Source organism: Vigna angularis, chromosome 3 (assembly GCF_016808095.1).
Source record: "Vigna angularis cultivar LongXiaoDou No.4 chromosome 3, ASM1680809v1, whole genome shotgun sequence".
In the NCBI taxonomy this organism is placed as follows: Eukaryota; Viridiplantae; Streptophyta; class Magnoliopsida; order Fabales; family Fabaceae; genus Vigna; species Vigna angularis.
Genome location: NC_068972.1, coordinates 2092395 through 2110296, shown reverse-complemented (window position 1 = coordinate 2110296; position 17902 = coordinate 2092395). Strand labels below are relative to the sequence as shown.

At 32.0% G+C, this 17902-nt stretch overlaps 2 protein-coding genes across 3 annotated transcripts; both read left to right on the top strand.

The window, feature by feature from the left end:
* Positions 1 to 1903: 1903 nt before the first annotated feature.
* On the top strand, positions 1904 to 5760 carry LOC108324074 (protein SEEDLING PLASTID DEVELOPMENT 1). The gene is made up of 9 exons (XM_017556877.2): positions 1904 to 2544; positions 2657 to 2871; positions 3184 to 3334; positions 3440 to 3631; positions 3828 to 3990; positions 4100 to 4341; positions 4434 to 4610; positions 4687 to 4848; positions 5204 to 5760. The coding sequence occupies exons 1-9, from the start codon at positions 2143 to 2145 to the stop codon at positions 5498 to 5500; spliced, it is 2001 nt and encodes a 666-aa protein (XP_017412366.1). The 5' UTR covers positions 1904 to 2142; the 3' UTR covers positions 5501 to 5760.
* Positions 5761 to 11287: 5527 nt separating this feature from the next.
* Positions 11288 to 16629, top strand: LOC108326207 (glycine-rich RNA-binding protein RZ1C). Of its 2 annotated transcripts, XM_017559561.2 has the most exons (4): positions 11288 to 11447; positions 11550 to 11685; positions 15532 to 16028; positions 16196 to 16629. In XM_017559561.2, the coding sequence occupies exons 2-4, from the start codon at positions 11575 to 11577 to the stop codon at positions 16431 to 16433; spliced, it is 846 nt and encodes a 281-aa protein (XP_017415050.1). In that variant the 5' UTR covers positions 11288 to 11447; positions 11550 to 11574; the 3' UTR covers positions 16434 to 16629. The 2 variants fall into 2 exon arrangements, with proteins under 2 accessions (XP_017415050.1, XP_017415052.1); XM_017559563.2 differs by lacking the exons at positions 11288 to 11447; positions 11550 to 11685 and adding an exon at positions 12924 to 14441.
* The last annotated feature ends 1273 nt before the right edge of the window (positions 16630 to 17902 follow it).

Below are 17902 nucleotides of genomic sequence, written 5' to 3'. Positions count from 1 at the left end.
TATATACAGGGGTTTGTATTTATATACAGGATAACTTATATAATTTCTTAAAGTATACCAAATTTTAGTTGATAAAAAAAAATTATTAATAAAAAAAAGATATACTTTGAGTATATAGATATTTTAATAATTTTTATTTTTAATTTAAAATAAAAAAATAAAAAAATCAAAAATTATTCAAATATTTTTAATTTTAAAGTTTAGAATCTATAATATATGAAGATATTTTTGTTAACTAAAATTTAGTACTTTTTAAGAAGTTACATGAGTTAGCAAACTTTATATATATATATATATATATATATATATATATATATATATATATATATATATATATATATATATATATATATATATATATATATATATATGGGTTTGTTAACGTGCGTACGCATGTTTTTCAATTGGTACATTTTAGCAATGTGTACCGGGTTTTAGTAGACAAAAATATCTTTATATACCATGGATTCTAAGTTTTAAGGTTAAGGGTATTTTAATAATTTTCATTCTCAAAACTAAAATAAAAAGAAACCCTCAAACCCTTACTCACATCTCTCATTCTTCTCAACCCTTTCTCTTTCATCTTTCTCACTCCAATCTTTTTTCTGTCATCCCTACTCTAATCCCAATTGAAAAAATCAGAAACATTTGCCTTTAAACAATCTTACAAAAAAATGATTTTATAAAGAGTTTTCATCTTATAATTTTTGTCTTATCTAATTTTATCATATTTTCACAACCATAATGACATCAAAGGAATTGGTAATTGGTCTGGAAAAAATCAGAAACACTCGTTGTTAAACAATTTCTTACAAAAAATGACTTTATAATGAGTTTTAATTTTATAATTTTTGTCGTATATAATTTTATCTAATTTTCACAAGCATAATAACATCCGAAAGAATTGGTATTTGGCCTGGAGGGTTTTTTTTAGAGATGATGATTTAACGTATGCAGATGATGAAATTAGAGAGATTAGTAAAGATGGTGAAATTGAATAGATCTTGAATGAACCTTTGTCTGAAGGTGAATATGTCAATGACTCAACTCTTTACAAAGGCAAATTGTTTAAAGGCAAGCGTTTCTGATTTTTTCAATTGGAGCTACAGTAGGGATGACAGAGAAAATGTTGGAGTGAGAGAGATGAAAGATAAACGATTGAGAGGAATGAGAGAGGTAAGTAAGGGTTTGGGGTTTTTTTTTTTTTTTTTTTAAGTTTTGAGAATGAAAATTATTAAAATACTCTTAACCTTAAAACTTAGAATCCATGATATATAAAGATATTTTTATCTACTAAAACCCGTACACATTGCTAAAATGTACCAACTGAAAAACAGGCGTACGCGCGTCAGCAAACCCCATATATATATATATATATATATATTTTGTTATAAGCTTAAAATATTTTTTTTATATTAATACTGTATTAAGTTTTTAGTATATAAAAGATAAAACTTGGGAATTGAGTTTTGGTGTATATGATTTGTTAATTTGTTGAGTGGAGGGAATCTCATTCCTTGCCGTAAGGAATATTAAATCTAAAGCAACCCTATCGTAATCGTAATCATGAGCACCATACACCACCAACTTAATGATATTTATAGATTTTCAGCGTCGTCACATTATACTTAAAATTTAAGCACTAGATTATAATAAATTATGCGTATAGTAGTAAATTGAAGAACCCTTTGACCATGATCAAATAAAACAAAAGACAAAGCATCTGATCATAAATAACAAAATAAATACAACAGTCAACCATTGGTACAACCTTCTACACATGAACACTGAACAAAATTATATGAAAACTTATTTTCTCTTAATGTTTTAGTTGAGATTTTTGTTGGTGATTATTGAGGAAGGCGAAAATAAGAAAAAGAAAAGTCCGTGGTTGGTTTGGTTGGTTTGGTTGAAGGTGCGTGAAGGCAAACAATGCGTATAGTGCAATGTGTGGTGAGCAGCCTCTGACCAAAAACCGTTAACGTCTCTCAACACAACACTGGAAAACAAAATCTCACAAACTCTACAACAAAAGAAGATACCATAGAATCTTCTCTTCTTTATTCTTCTTTCTCTCTTCTCATTCACCTTTCCCTCCATAATAACATAACCACTGCACATTCAACACAACACATAATAATAATGAGGGCGCTGAATTCACACGTGCTCCTTATAGATCTCCACTACCACCCTCACGTGCCAACCTCTGCCCTCGCTTACCTCAGAAACTCCCACTTCATATCCCCTCTCCGTCGACGACCAACCCGTCTCCGATGTACGGCTTCGCCGGAGATTCGTCGCCCCTCCTCCGACCGCTTATACGGCTCCTCGCCCTCCACCTCCCGCCCGGAGGACCTCAGCCTCTTCCTCGAACTTCTCCCTCTGAAGATGCGAAGGGAGCTCTATCGCCACCGCGAAATTGGAGGCCTCATAGAGGTCGTCATGGATTTGGGGAGAAAACCTCTTGCCAGGTTTCCCTCCGGCGATTGGGTTATCTCCGAACAACCCATCGAGCACGAAGATTTGCGCCACGCCATTTCCAAGGTAATGTTTCCAACAAATAACGATTTGTTATTGTTTTTATGGTGTCAGTCACTTGGCTTGGTCACATCACTTGGTTGTGATGACTGATGTGTAATTGCGATGGGTTGTTTAGGTTGGTGAGTTTTCTGATGACAACCGGTCGGGTATTGATAGGTCGTTGCATCGGATAAGTGCCATTCGGAATCGGAAAATGCAAATCATTGGGCTTACTTGTCGGGTGGGTCGCGCTGTGAGTGGTAGTGCTGGAATCATACGTGATTTGGTTGAGGATGGAGGTTCTATCTTGGTGATTGGACCTCCTGGCGTCGGTAAAACAACTTTGATTAGGTACACTTTTTATATATCTTTACACATTAGCTAGTCTTGCTGAGTCTATTATTATTTAGGCTAATAAAGTTGGAATTTAATCAGAATGTATGTCACTGGTAAAGAAATACATTGCCATCTGGTCAATCATTGTTTGTACGATACATCATTCTTTCTATAAATATCTACTTTAAAAGTCACGCCTAAGATGGATTCAGTTTGGTAGAGTAATACATTTAAAGTGATTGACAAAAATTAGGATCTTACTAACAAGTAACTAGTTTTCCTTAACAAGTTAAGGATCTAAAATTAGAAAGTTATTTTTGTGCGCAGAGAGATTGCTAGAATGCTGGCAGATGAGTTCAGGAAGCGTGTTGTAATAGTGGATACATCTAATGAAATTGGAGGGGATGGAGATGTTCCTCATGCAGGAATAGGCAGAGCCAGACGGATGCAAGTTCCAAATGTGAATCTTCAGCATAATGTTTGTACAAATCTCATTCTTTTGTTTTACTTTACTGCATCTTATTTGGAAGACATCTAATCATTTACGATCGTCTGTGACACCGTTTATATGTATTTTATTCAGGTTATGATTGAAGCAGTTGAAAATCACATGCCTGAAACCATTATAATTGATGAAATTGGAACAGAGCTTGAAGCATTGGCAGCCAGTACCATTGCTCAAAGAGGAGTTCAATTGGTTGGAACCGCACATGGAATGACCATTGAAAACATAATAAAAAATCCTTATTTACAGATTCTTGTTGGTGGCATAGAGGTGCGAAGTTGCACTTTTCATTTTCTTTTCACTTTTATGATTTATATGAATAATGACTAATTAAATACATTCAACCTTTCTGGCCCGCTTCTTCTTTCAAAGAGCTAATTGATCTTAAAATTTCAGAGCCATGTGCAAATGGAATGTGTAGTGTTTTCCCACATTTCTAATATTTATTGAAGATTTGTTTGAATAGAGCGTTACCCTTGGGGATGAGGAAGCCAGGAAGAGGAAAGTGCAGAAGACAATTCTTGAAAGGAAAGGACCCCCAACGTTTTCATGCGCTGTTGAGATGATATCTAAAACAGAATGCCGTGTTCATCATAGATTAGATGCAACTGTGGATGCCATTTTGGCAGGTATTCCTCACCTTCTGTAATGAAGTATTTCAGTCATGATTAATTGACACAATATTTGAACAGTTGATTATTAAATTGAAGTGTAATTCGAAAATCTCTTTTATTACAGGCAAACCTCCATTGTTTGAAGTCCGTCAATGGGATGATTATGCCAAGGATTTGGAAAACTATGCTCCAGTGCCTGAAGAAAATCTTAGAGAAACATCTGGTTTAACTGACAATAATATCACAAGTTCTGACAGTGAATCTGGTAAGGGTGATAAAGACCATGCACGCACTTGGTCCACAAAATGGAGTACTCGTGGACCTGTGATGAAGAGAAGTTCACCAATGCAAGTTTATACTCATAAGGTAAATTGTCTGAGGTTGCATTAAGGTCTTGAGTGATTGGGAACTTTATCACAATTTGAATGGGCAATGTCTTTCTCGTTGAATGAATTCAGATTCTTGAAGCTGATCTATTACAAGTATCAAAGGTAATGGGGCTTGAAGATGTAATAGATGTGACTGATGACATTGGAACTGCTGATGCAATTCTAGCGACCGGTTCTGAGATACGACAGAACCCATGGATCCGTGGCGTAGCAAAGTTCCATCATGTGCCAGTATTTGTTATCAAGGTGCCCACTTGCTGCTTCTTTAGTTTTTCCTTCAGTGTAAATCTCCTGTCTTGTAACGAACTTTTATTTCTTTCAGTCCAATACCATGGCTCAAATGGTCAAGGCAGTACGAATGATCCTTGGGCTAGAATCCTTTGGCCGTACAACAAATAAGTCATTAAATGACTGCTTGGATATTGAAATTGAGGATGATGAGCCGAAACGAAAACCATCTCTGGAAGAGATTGATGCCTTGGAGGTACACACCCTTCACAACTATTTAGTTAGTATCTGATTGCTCCACTTCATGTTCCATTTTCTGTTTTGCAATTAAAACATGTGCAGTCTATTGTAGTCTTGCAATTGCTTTCGAATCCTGGTTTCTGAAAGAAGATGCACTTAGCAATTGAATTAGTATATTCAAATGGGAAATAGATCCCTTCCTGGGGACCATCTATGCTATTACTTGTTTCTCTATCGGTGTCTGGGTTCATTCTTAGAAGACTATTTCCCAATTACATTACATCCATTTAAACAAGAGAAAGCCTACAGTATTATATATTAACCTCTTTCATGTTGTCACTTTTTAAAATTCTTTTACTTTTTTCTGGCAGGAGGTCCGACTTGCAATAGAGTACATTGTGATTCCTGGTGGAGAGGCTGTGGAACTTCTTCCTAGACGTTCTGAAATTATTGCCCTTCAGCTTGAACTGGTGCAAAGTTATCAGTTGGCTGCTGAAAAGTCAGGTACAGAACAGAACCCCAGGTTGCAGATTCTTCCCTTGAGGATAAATACCAATAAACCCTCCAAATCTACTACTTCTGTTGCCCGCAAGAAAACAACCTCAGCTTCTACTGATGGCAGCGGCAATGGCACCAGTATTACCAGGCTTCCCATTTTGCCTGAATAATTCAATTCTTTTTTCCCAATTCTAACATATTTCACTTCTGTGGTTCGTACATGTATTATGTATGTAACATGTACAGTATGAACGTGGGGTAAATAATTTATTCATAGCCTAAGAGCTTGTAGCTCAGTTGGGGTGTGATATCTATGCCGGAAGTTTGATCCTCCGTCAAGCTGTCTATTCTTGTACCAAAGTGTATGTATTGAAAAAAAAATCAATTCATATTAAATGTAATATAATACATCATGGTTTTACTCCTCCAATGTACTTTCAATTTATAGTGGTAAATTTGTGTAGCTAGAGACAATAAGACTGAAATATGCAAATATCTGATTAAAATGTCAAATATAAAAAAATTTAATTAGTTAAAATTTCAGAGACAAAAGTTGAATGGTCAAAGTAGGAGTGTAAAATTAGGTTTAAAACTGTTAGAACCAAATTGATTCAAGTTCAGTTGAATTAGAAAAAAAAAATATTATTCTTTCTAAATATAAGTTAAATTGAATCTTGTTTACGCTGTGTCAAACATGTTTAGGTGAGGTTTGAGATGAATTCACAGGTAATTTAACAATGAAATTTTTTTTGTAATTTTTTAATATATTTGTTTCTTAATTTTAGTTATACAAGTGTGACACTAATTTTTTTAAAACTAAAATGTTGTTTAATCAAACAACTGTGTATGTTATACTAAACAATACAAAACTAGTCATGTAATTTTCACATATTACACATATGGTGTATTGTATGTAACTTCTGAATCATGTAACCATACCAGTTGTCTAGGATTCTATAAGACATAATAAAAAAAAAAATTAACAGGAATATCTAGGTTAACCTCCAAATCTTAAACTATGAGAAAAACTAATATGAATATATCAATGTTAACCTCCAGACCTTAAACTCTGAATAATAAATTAATATTGATGAATATTGTTGCTTAAACATAAGTCAGTTTAAGAAGTATCACTGTATTCATAGGAAAAAAATAAGAAAAATAAAATATACCAATTTATACTATCTAGGAAATTAAGAATATATATATATATATATATATATATATATATATATATATATATATATATATATATATATTATTGTGACTGAAAGAGAGACAAAATAGTTTGGATTTATAAAAATGAGAAATTTCGAAATCTAATGCGTTTTGAGATCTTAAATAATCCCAATGAATTTTGTACTATGCTAGTCAACCTCAAGCTCTATATAATTGGTATTTATGTTTTTTACATACTATGTTCTGAAATACTCATTATTATCAAAATTTCTAAAAAAATTCTAGAATTAAAATATACATTACAAAACAAAAGTACATTGCATAAAACTTTAATATATTATATTAATTTGTATTTTTATCTATATTTACGAGAAGGCAATCTTATAACTTTTTTACCATGCTTCGAAAAATTATAATATTTTTTACAATACATTAAATATCATAACTATATATATATGAGATTTAATATTTTTATAGCGATAAATGGTGGTATTTAAAAATAAATTGATATAAAAAGTATGTTGATTGATGAGATGTAATAAGTTTTCAACGAAGTGAGATGCATATCTATAATGTGGTCTAATTATTTAAAATTTATGAAAATACGAAACTTATATAAGTTGTGATCAAGGATATGTAAATTGTTGTTTAGTTGATGAATTAAGTATTTGATATTATATTGTACAAAGATTTCTTTACTTCAATAATTATCTAAAATAGTGAAAAAAATACGAGAAAGTTTTTACACATTATTACATATATAAATTTATATTTTAAATTGGATCATATATTAACTTTTGGCAAGATAGTGAAAAGAATACGAGAAAGTTTTTACACATTACTACATATATAAATTTATATTTTAAATTGGATCATATATTAACTTTTGGCAAGACAAAGAGTTTCTCAAGAGACGTTAATTGATATTATAGTGTATTTGATGTATAAATTCATTTATAGTTTATGTGACACTTATATGATAGATTTTAATGGAAAGTGAATAGTTAAGATTAATTAACTAAAATATTATTATTTTATATATTTTTTCTTTTAAGTTAATAATTTATTTTAATAAGTTACTCTTAATGCATTGTGAACCACAATTATGACCGTATTATGTATATACAAAAATAGATATAATACAACTAGATAGAGAACATTTGGAAAATAATAGACATAAAATTTTTAATTTATTTGAACAAACTTTGTATAAATATTTATATACATGTATATATTTTTCATCATTTATTATAAGTTTTATACAATCAAATTCTTTAATTTGTTGGATGTTATAAAATTAAAGGTACTACACATACCATGTAATTTTATTCTTAATATTTAAAGGGGTTAATATAATGTAAAAAAAAATACTGGTGCAGTGTTTTTAATCGACTTAAGAATGAATTAAAGGCAAATATATATATATATATATATATATATATATATATATATATATATATATATATATATATATATATATATATATATATATATATATATATATATATATATATATATATATGAGTTTGTTAACTTGGTTTGGTACATTTTAGCAATGTGTACCGGGTTTTAGTAGACAAAAATACCCTTATATATATATATATCATAGATTCTAATGTTAAGGGTGTTTTAATAATTTTCGTTCTCAAAACTATAAAAAAAAAAAAAACCCTCGAAACCTTACTCACCTTCTTCTCAACCCTTTGTCTTTCATCTCTCACTCTAACATTTTCTCTGTCATCCCTATAGTAGTCCTAACTGAAAAAATGAGAAACATTCGTCTAACCCTAATCTATCTTCCTCACTTGTCCAATTTGTTTCTTTCTCATCTCCATATTCTTCCTCACCACACACAGCAATCCGGGACACCGCAATTTGTTGCTCTTGATTTGTTTGTTCATTTGTTTTCCACTTTAATAACAAAATAATTGATGATGTTGATGTTGGTTTTTGATTGGAGGACTGTGTTATATATTTTCCCTTATAATTATTATTAAATTTTGTTTTAAAATTTTAGAATTAGTAGTTTATCTTCTTATACACTTAAACACCCTACTTAGTTAAACAATCAAAAGAAAGTATATAAATTTCATGTAAACTACTCACACTAAATGATAAAAAAAAAACGAACGATGTTCAATGCAGTTATCATATCTAGAAATGCACCCTTCATACACCGACCAAAATAATACATTTGGGTGGCACTAGTGGTAGCCATGTTTTGGTGATTCCAATAAGAAGAAGAAGATTTTGCTATGTGTGTTTAACTATGCATAAACTTTATATCATTTTTTTTAATTTTAATATTTATCATTAAAAAAAGTGTATAAGAAGACTAATTATAAAATTTAAAAACAAAATTTAATAATAATCAGAAGAAAAAATATACAACATAACCCTCTAATAAAAAAACAACGTCAACATCATCAATTATTTTTTATTAAAGTGGAAAACAAATGAATGAAGCAAAAACAACAAATTGTGGCGTCGTGGGTTATTGTGTGTGGGTGAGGAAGAGTATGAATACAAGAGAGAAACAAATTGATTAATTGAGGAAGGTAGATTAGAGTTAGACGAATGTTTCTGATTTTTTTTAGTTGTAACTACAGTAGAAAAGACATAGAAAATGTTGGAGTTAGAGAGATGAAAAAAAATGGTTAAAAGTAACAAGAGAGGTGAGTGAAGGTTTAGGAGTTTCTTATTTTTTTTAGTTTTGAAAACAAAAATTATTAAAATATTTTTAACCTTAAAGCTTAGAATCCATGATATACAAAAGTTTTTTTGTTTACTAAAACCCAATACATATGCTAAAATGTACCAACTAAAAAAAACACACACAAGTTAACAAACCTATATATATATATATATATATATATATATATATATATATATATATATATATATATATATATATATATATATTTATATACATGTATAAATGTATATATATATAGATATATATATAAATACAGGGGTTTGCTAACGCGCGTATGCCTGTTTTTCAGTTGGTACATTTTAGCAATGTGTACCGGATTTTAGTAGACAAAAATCCCTTATATATCATGGATTCTAAGTTTTAAGGTTAAGGGTATTTTAATAATTTTCATTCTCAAAACTTTAAAAAAAAAAAAAAACCCAAACCCTTACTCACCTCTCTCATTCCTCTCAATCCTTTCTCTTTCATCTCTCTCACTCCAACATTTTCTCTGTCATCCCTAATGTAGTTCGAACGAATTGAAAAAATCAGAAACATTTGCCTTTAAACAATTTGCCTTTGTAAAGAGTTGAGTCATTAACATATTCACCTTCAGGCAAAGGTTCATTCAAGATCTCTTCAATTTCACCATCTTCACTAACCTCTCTAATTTCATCATCTGCATATGTTGAATCATCATCTCTAAAAAAACCCTCCAGACCAATTACCAATTCTTTTGGATGTCATTATGCTTGTGAAAATTAGATAAAATTATATACGACAAAAATTATAAAATGAAAACTCATTATAAAGTCATTTTTTGTAAGAAATTGTTTAACAATGAGTGTTTCTGATTTTTTCCAGGCCAATTACCAATTCCTTTGATGTCATTATGCTTGTGAAAATTAGATAAAATTAGATAAGACAAAAATTATAAAATAAAAACTCATTATAAAATCATTTTTTGTAAGAAATTGTTTAACAACGAGTATTTCTGATTTTTTCCAAGTCAATTACCAATTCCTTTATATTTGTAAAAATTGGATAAAATTACATAAGATAAAAATTATAAGATGAAAACTCATTATGAAATCATTTTTTTGTAAGATTGTTTAACTGCAAGTGTTTTTGATTTTTTCAATTGGGGCTACAGTAGGGATGAAAAAGAAAAGATTGGAGTGAGAAAGATGAAAGAGAAAGGGTTGAGAGAAATTTTTGATTTTTTCAATTGGGGCTAAAGTAGGGATGACAGAGAAAAGATTGGAGGGAAAAAGATGAAAGAGAAAGGGTTGAGAGGAATAAGAGAGGTGAGTAAGGATTTCGGGGGTTTCTTTTTTTTTTTTTAATTTTGAGAATGGAAATTATTAAAATACCCTTACTTAAAACTTAGAATTCATTATGTATAAAGATATTTTTGTCTATTAAAATCCGGTATACATTGCTAAAACGTACCAACTGAAAAACAGACGTACGCGCGTTAGCAAACCCCATAAATATATATATATATATATATATATATATATATATATATATATATATATATATATATATATATATATATATATATATATATATATATATAATATAGATAGATAGATAGATGTAAGTAGTTACTCTAATTTTATTCAACGATATGTGAGCAAGGTGGTTGGAAGAAAAAAAAATGCGAGGTTAAGGTTAATCTCTTTCTTCAAAATTTCAACGAAATGGATGGAAAATGGTTGATCTCTTTCTTTATTTTTGTTTTTTTAAACATGTAGATAGATTTGAATAACTCTATATTAACAGTTAAATTAAATATTATATCTTTTTAATCATGATATAAGACAAGTCATAATATACATGCCACGATTAATAAAAAACAATTGTAAATAAATGGATTTTGGAAACATAATTAATATTCATCATCTACCAAATTATGAACATTATGTATTCCAATCTTCTCCTATTTCGTGTTATCTGTTGTATTTTAAAAGATAATCCGAAAATATTATCAATAAATATTTTTATAAATTTTTATTTTATGATTTGAATTCTAAAAAATATGTTCACAAACAGCATTTATTCTCCAAACGTGAGATACTCCTTTAAACAAACACGGCCTTAACACTCAAAATAAAAGAGTTTTACTTCGCTCTCGTAAGTGAGAGCGTTATCGTGGAGTTCAACTTCGAGGGTTTCCTTCAAAACACCGAAATTCTCTCCGTTTTCTTTTTTTTTTTCAATTCATCAGTTACTCTCGTGTAAGTATCTCAAAGTTGTACTTGCAGAAGATTTCGTTGCCCTGTATTTTTTTTTTTTCAATTGATTTTTAAACTGTCGCCATTTGATTTTGTGCGGTTCAGGATTTAGCGAGATTTGGAGTGGGTGATGGCTGCGAAGGAGGATAATCGAATATTTGTGGGTGGTTTATCTTGGGACGTCACTGAGCGTCAACTCGAGCATGCCTTTTCTCGTTACGGCAAAATTATCGAATGCCAGGTATCCCTCTTCTTCGCTATCGATTTTCCGGACCAATGTTCTGTATTTTTAAATTAAACTATTTCACTACTATGGAAAGGGGATCTTGTTTATTCTCGTTTCAATCATGTTCGGCATGCTCTTTCAGAAATTTAGAGTGGAAAGAAGCTTTTTTATTTATTTATTTTTTTGATAAAAGTAACGTTTTAATTGAATCTAAATGTGCATATCGTTATAAAACAGTAGTAATGATAATTTTTGGGTGAGACTATTGTGATTCACGAAGTGCACCTGTTCAGTGCCGTTGTGGTTTCTAGTTTAGGATAGGGGCGATTGCAGGGTCTGGTTTTGGCCGAGTTATTGCGTAGGAATCTTATTTTTTTATTTTTTTTATTTTTTTTATAGTGCTTTAGGGTTGAAGTTTTATGATAGGATTCTGTACTTTTTTTTTGTTTTTTTGTCTTTTGGAATGCTGGTTTTGAATATCGTGATCTTTAAGATGCTGTGGTTGGATTTTTTAAAAGATGTTTTACCAGAATGATTTCTTCATGGCTGAAGTTCATTTTCAATTTTCTGATAAAATGATATTTTGTGGTAACTGTAGAACTTGACCTGGAGATTATTGTGGTTTGGATATTGTAATTTGGTGCAAGGAAGGTCGTTGATCAAATAACAGTCTGAGCTGTCTGCTATTCGTTTGTCTTTGATGTGCTTATGATTTGTTAGTAAAAGCATTGTAATTTGGAATGGGTGTTTTGCTTTATAATTGGGCTGGCAAGTGACATTTCGACAAAGTTAATACCATAACATGCGTGTTGGAGTATGCTATTTTTTGTTTTAATACTTGTTTTTTGTGCGGCTCACAGATCTATGCCTTGTTGCATGACTAATGAACTGAGCAGTTTGTGACACTTGTTTAGTTGAGTTGCATTTAATTCTTTTGGGTAAAGAATTTTTTCTGTCCAAATTCAAAGTTCACATAGAAAACCATGCTGCATCTGTACTGTGGCTTCCTTCCTTTTCTAGTTGCAAATCTATCTTGTGATGGCAATTGTTACCAGTGGGATATATAACAAACTTATGCTGGGTATTCCTTCTTTTTCTTCTGGATCTTGATCAATTGTTGTCCAAGATAATTACAGGAAATTAGAAACAGGCGTTAAAGACTGCTTTCTCACATTATGCTTTTTGAAATTTTTATCCTTTGATATATTGATATGTTGTGAACACTGCTTATACCCGTTTCTTTAGTTGTAGAGGCATGGGCAACAGTTGTGCCATCTTATGAACTGACAATGCATTTGGTAAGGTCAAGGTGGCATTTCTAGTGGTCCTGAAATGTGGAAAGATTCACATACACGCAGTTCCTGGGGAAGAGAGTAATATACTGTTTTTAATGGAAATGAAAATTACCCCACTAACTAATATACTGTTCCATTCGAAGTATAGATAGAACCGTTTCCAAGAGCTGTGATTTGTGGTGCTCAGTAGACCGGTTACAGTGAGTTCAAGAATTTGTATGTGTTTGCTTCAGTTGAGCAGTCCAATGTTGCTGCACCTTTGGCAGTTTTCATTAGTTAAAGGGAGTTCAAGAATTTGTATGTGCTTGCTTCAGTTGAGCAGTCCAACGTTGCAGCACCTTTGACAGTTTTCATTAGTTTCTCATAGCAATGTAAAGCTCTGGTGTTTGGACATTGCTTTGTGTTTTGCTGATGTCGTCGCCCTTCTAACAAATATATATTCTCATAAATATCCAAACCGTGTGAGTTTGTCTCTACAACACCAACACATTCTGCATCATTACGGGTCCTGTGAGTGCTTTGGTGCTGCAGAGCTCAATATTTTCAATCCGAAGCATTGAGACTATAGACAGTTGCTGCTCAGAGATTGGGTTCCTCCTTTTTTATGACATACTGTATCTCACCAGTTGATCAACCTCTTATTGCTAACTGTATCGAAGGTCAAATGATTGAATATCTTGGATTTAGTCAATATTTCCTTACTTGGATAGAGTTCATTGGTTGGAGATGTTTTCTTTGGTTTGAATGGTTCTGCTTTTGTCAGTGTACTCTTAGATAAAGAATCCTCATCTGCATAGGAATGGTTTTCCGCTAAAATGCTGGTGTGTTGGATATTGTCAGTTAAGTGACAGCAGAATTACCTAGAGTGATAGGCATTTAATTGCAGTACAGTAAATATTATGCATTCATCTTCTATGTTGCTGAGTATTGTTGTTGCTGCATAAGATTGATTTCTTGCATCTGGTGAGGCGAATAAATCACAGGAGGTAGATGAACTCTTTCAAAAAAAGTGAAAGCATGATCTTCAAAAGGAATGCTGTGAATGCCTGTGTCCTGCTTTTTGTCTTTCAGAATTATGGAAAATATTGCTGGCTGAGTATTTTTGTTTTGAAGAGATACCAAATGTGAAACTCATCGTAAAATTGAAGTTGTGAGAAAATCTGTTGACTGCTGAAGTGAAAGCTACAGTTGGATTTGATGGCATACCATTCATTTGTGGGTAGATGTTGTAATGTTAGTTCTTCTGGGTCAGAAAATAATAGTATCATATAATACAGTGCCTTTTTTTCAAATAAGTCAGACGATAAGAATATGTTTGAGGGATTAAATATTTAAAGGTCTATCTTGGAGTCATGAATCACTATGGAACATGCTGAAATTCTATCTCAGAATGTGGAAGTGTTTGTTGTCAAATATGGGCTTGGGATTCCTCTTAAAGGCTTAGCTATATGAAAGCTTAATCATTGTAACAGAGAAGTAAGTTGTCTGGTTACAAGTTTTTCTTTTTAATTTAATGTTGTTTGCATCTGGTAAATAAGTACTAAAACCAACATGTAACACTTTGTTGGAGCTGAATGACCATTTCAAATATTTTGGATTATGTTTATGTAAGCATAATTTTATTGACTATCAGCAATTTGGTGTAATACATTATACTGTAATTGTGTTTTTATCAATTTTAATTTCGATGGTAAGGGAGGGGTAATTTAGTGGATGGTTTATAAGTCTTGTTGAATTTAGATCACCCTGTAAAATGTCTGAGATTATTTTCAGAGATGGGGTGTTGGCTGAAACACAATTTAGAAAAAAAAAACATTTCAGGCAACATTAATGAATGGCATTCTTGAGTGTCCATTAGAAATTGGGTGATCAACGCTGTGATCAAATAGTCTGCAGCTTTTTTGTAATTGAAATCTTACAAAAACTTTATACTTAATTTTTTTTATTGTGAACAAGCAATAATTTTCTATTAACAGTTTGTTTTAGGCATCCAATTTTTCTAAGCAGTTTGGAAAGAGGGCTTTTTTGTTTGGCTTTTTTGGTGGGTGGAGAGTTTCCCATATGATGGCCATGGTGTGATTTTTATTGTACTTTTTGTTACATACGAGCTGCTTTTACTACCTTTAGCTTTTCTATCTGTCTGTTTTTTCCTTTTTATCACTCCTCTTTTTTTGTATGATGTGGTTCTAATTTACTGGTTTTCGAATAATTTAATTTTAATGGTGGAGTAGTTTTATATTGCTGCACTTTCTTTTACTACGATAACTTGGTGTTTCTTATTCACTTGTACTGGTTTAGTTAACTATTCCTTGTTATTAGAGGTGTTCTGTATGTTGTTCTTACTACCTGTACTGGTTTAGTTAACTATTCCTTGTTATTAGAGGTGTTCTGTATGTTGTTCTTACTAACCTATATGCGAGTCTTACAATAATGACTATACAGTGGTAATTTGCATAAAAAGAAGCATTGATATTGTCTGTTCCGATAAAGTACCGTGAAATATTGTTAGCATTAAGTGTGAATTACTAGTACATAGCATGAGGTTCTCAAGCGATGCTTCATGTAGATCATGATGGAAAGGGATACAGGCCGTCCACGTGGATTTGGGTTTATCACATTTGCAGACCGTAGGGGAATGGAGGATGCAATCAAGGAAATGCATGGACGGGAAATTGGTGATCGCATCATCTCTGTCAACAAGGCGCAGCCTAAGATGGGCGGTGATGATATAGACCAAGGTTACAGAGGCAGCTACTCATCGGGTGGTAGGGGAAGCTATGGGGCTGGAGATAGGATAGGACAAGATGACTGCTTCAAATGTGGGCGTCCAGGACACTGGGCCCGAGATTGTCCTTTGGCAGGAGGTGGTCGTGGTCGTGGTGGTGGGGGTTCATTTTCTTCCCATCCAAGGTTTGGAGGTGCTGGTGGACATGGGGATCGCCTTGGTGGTGAACGTGATCGATATGTGGATGACCGTTATGATGGAGGACGCTATGGAGACAGGGATCGTTTTGACAACCGTGACTACAAATATGGCAGCCGTGATCGCTATACTAGTGACAGGTATACATAATGGTTTGTGGTGGTTGCAGAATTAATCTATTGGAACCATTTGTTTTTCTTGGTTTAATTATGGCAAGTAATTAAAGATTTGATCTGGTTTGCCGTTAAGTGGAGCAGTGCTCCTGCTATGTATGTGTGATCGTGTTTATTAAAAGGAGATTGCGCAGGTACCCAAGCAGTGGAGATCGTTTTGCAAGCGATCGATATGGCAGTGGCTCGGATCATTACCCACAAAATGGTTATGGCAAGGAAAGAGGGTATGACCGATACAGTGGTCCACGAGGCGGCGCTGATAGGTATGGAAGTGGAATAGCTGGTCGAGATGAAGGAAGGAGTTATAGGGGTAGACCTGGTCCATATGACCGCCCAAGCAGGGGCTCTCGTCCATCACTCGATCGTTACTGATTTCTACCGTTTCTGTTTTTAACGGGAAATTACAATGCAGAAGCCACATTAGAGACCTAGTTCTTGTTCTTGTTAGTTTGCGACAACTGCTAGATTATAGTTTCATAGATTCTGGATTTCCTAGTTTGTTTCCTTATTTAGATAATTGTCACAATCCCCCTTGTTTGTGGTGTTATAGTTATCCTCAGATTCACAAGACCACGCGTTCATCACAACACTTCCTTCCAGCCATTACACCACCAACATTGCTCTACCATGCTTTTGAAAAGCATTCCTTTTGCATAAATCTTATTTTTCAGTTACAATCACATGAAGTATTTTTTAAATTACACAAAAACCTAATTAAAATAAATAGACATTGTTTTTTTTTTCAAAAGCATATGCAAACAGTAAACCTTTTTTTTAAAGATGTTCGATTCTTTTCGTGAAAAAAATGAATGTTTTCAAAAGTTTTAGATACTTTTGTTTTAGCTTTCAAACTCATGAAAAATTGATAATGAAAATTATTAAAATAAGAAAACTATTTTGAGCCTGGTTAGAAATACATATCTTTGCTTTTAAATCCTTGAAAATAATTAATCTAGGCGTTACAGTTCCAATTAGATACATCATTGCTGTTACAAGTCATATTGTTGACTTTTACAGTTACTATTTTAAAAAATCCTTCCTCACATGGTTTCTCAAAGTGAAACTTGACTCTTCCTCCATTCCTTGAGTTCAAATGCAAGTACGACTTTAAAGCATGTAAATAGGGTTGGACGTCACTGTCTTCACTATTGCTGGTGCTTAAGTTCACTCTAACCATGAATGAGACTTAAAGTCAAGAAAACTGTATGTTAGATTTCTGCACTACGTAGAGCCATTTTTTATTTTATGAAAAACTGATGCCAATTTTCTTTTGGTTAGTAAGACTAAACATGAGTTTCATCTTGTGACGTTCCTGCTGGTGCTCCTATGCAAATCTCATTGTTTGGTGAGAGGTGTGAAAGTAATATATGGAATAAGATTTGTGAGCACATGACACAATTTTCTTAACTATATATCAATCTTCGTCCTTTTGTCAAACAAAGTAATGTGTTCTTATTTAGAGAGTTGGTGGCTCCACTTCTATTATTCTTAAAAATTAGTTTCTCGAGTTATTGAGTTTATCATAGTCGAATAAAAGCTAACTTACTCATAGTAACTAAATTAGCTATTCATTTTTTTTTTCAATTTTATTTTATTTTATTAAAAATCTAAATGGGTCTCTAAATTTTATAATATTAAATAGAGGTATACAAAATATATTCTGTGAATTTGACATCATTGCTTAACTAAGAATTGAAATTCTTTAGAAAGAAATTATGTGTACAAAAAGTATTTCCTTTTCATTTTTGCCTTAGACATTGGAAGTGTGAACTGAAATCCTTAAAACTACATTTAAAGATTTGATCCAATCATGTTTAAACTATGTTTGAATTTCTTTTTTT

What these genes read in the sequence shown, in the direction of transcription:
- LOC108324074 (XM_017556877.2), top strand. Translation starts at nt 2,143, where the DNA reads ATGAGGGCGCTGAATTCACACGTGCTCCTTATAGATCTCCACTACCAC. An exon ending in TGCAAGTTTATACTCATAAG is followed by an intron (nt 4,342 to 4,433) that starts GTAAATTGTCTG and finishes GAATGAATTCAG; the next exon opens with ATTCTTGAAGCTGATCTATT. An exon ending in AAGAGATTGATGCCTTGGAG is followed by an intron (nt 4,849 to 5,203) that starts GTACACACCCTT and finishes TTTTTCTGGCAG; the next exon opens with GAGGTCCGACTTGCAATAGA.
- LOC108326207 (XM_017559561.2), top strand. Translation starts at nt 11,575, where the DNA reads ATGGCTGCGAAGGAGGATAATCGAATATTTGTGGGTGGTTTATCTTGG. An exon ending in GCAAAATTATCGAATGCCAG is followed by an intron (nt 11,686 to 15,531) that starts GTATCCCTCTTC and finishes TGCTTCATGTAG; the next exon opens with ATCATGATGGAAAGGGATAC. An exon ending in GATCGCTATACTAGTGACAG is followed by an intron (nt 16,029 to 16,195) that starts GTATACATAATG and finishes GAGATTGCGCAG; the next exon opens with GTACCCAAGCAGTGGAGATC.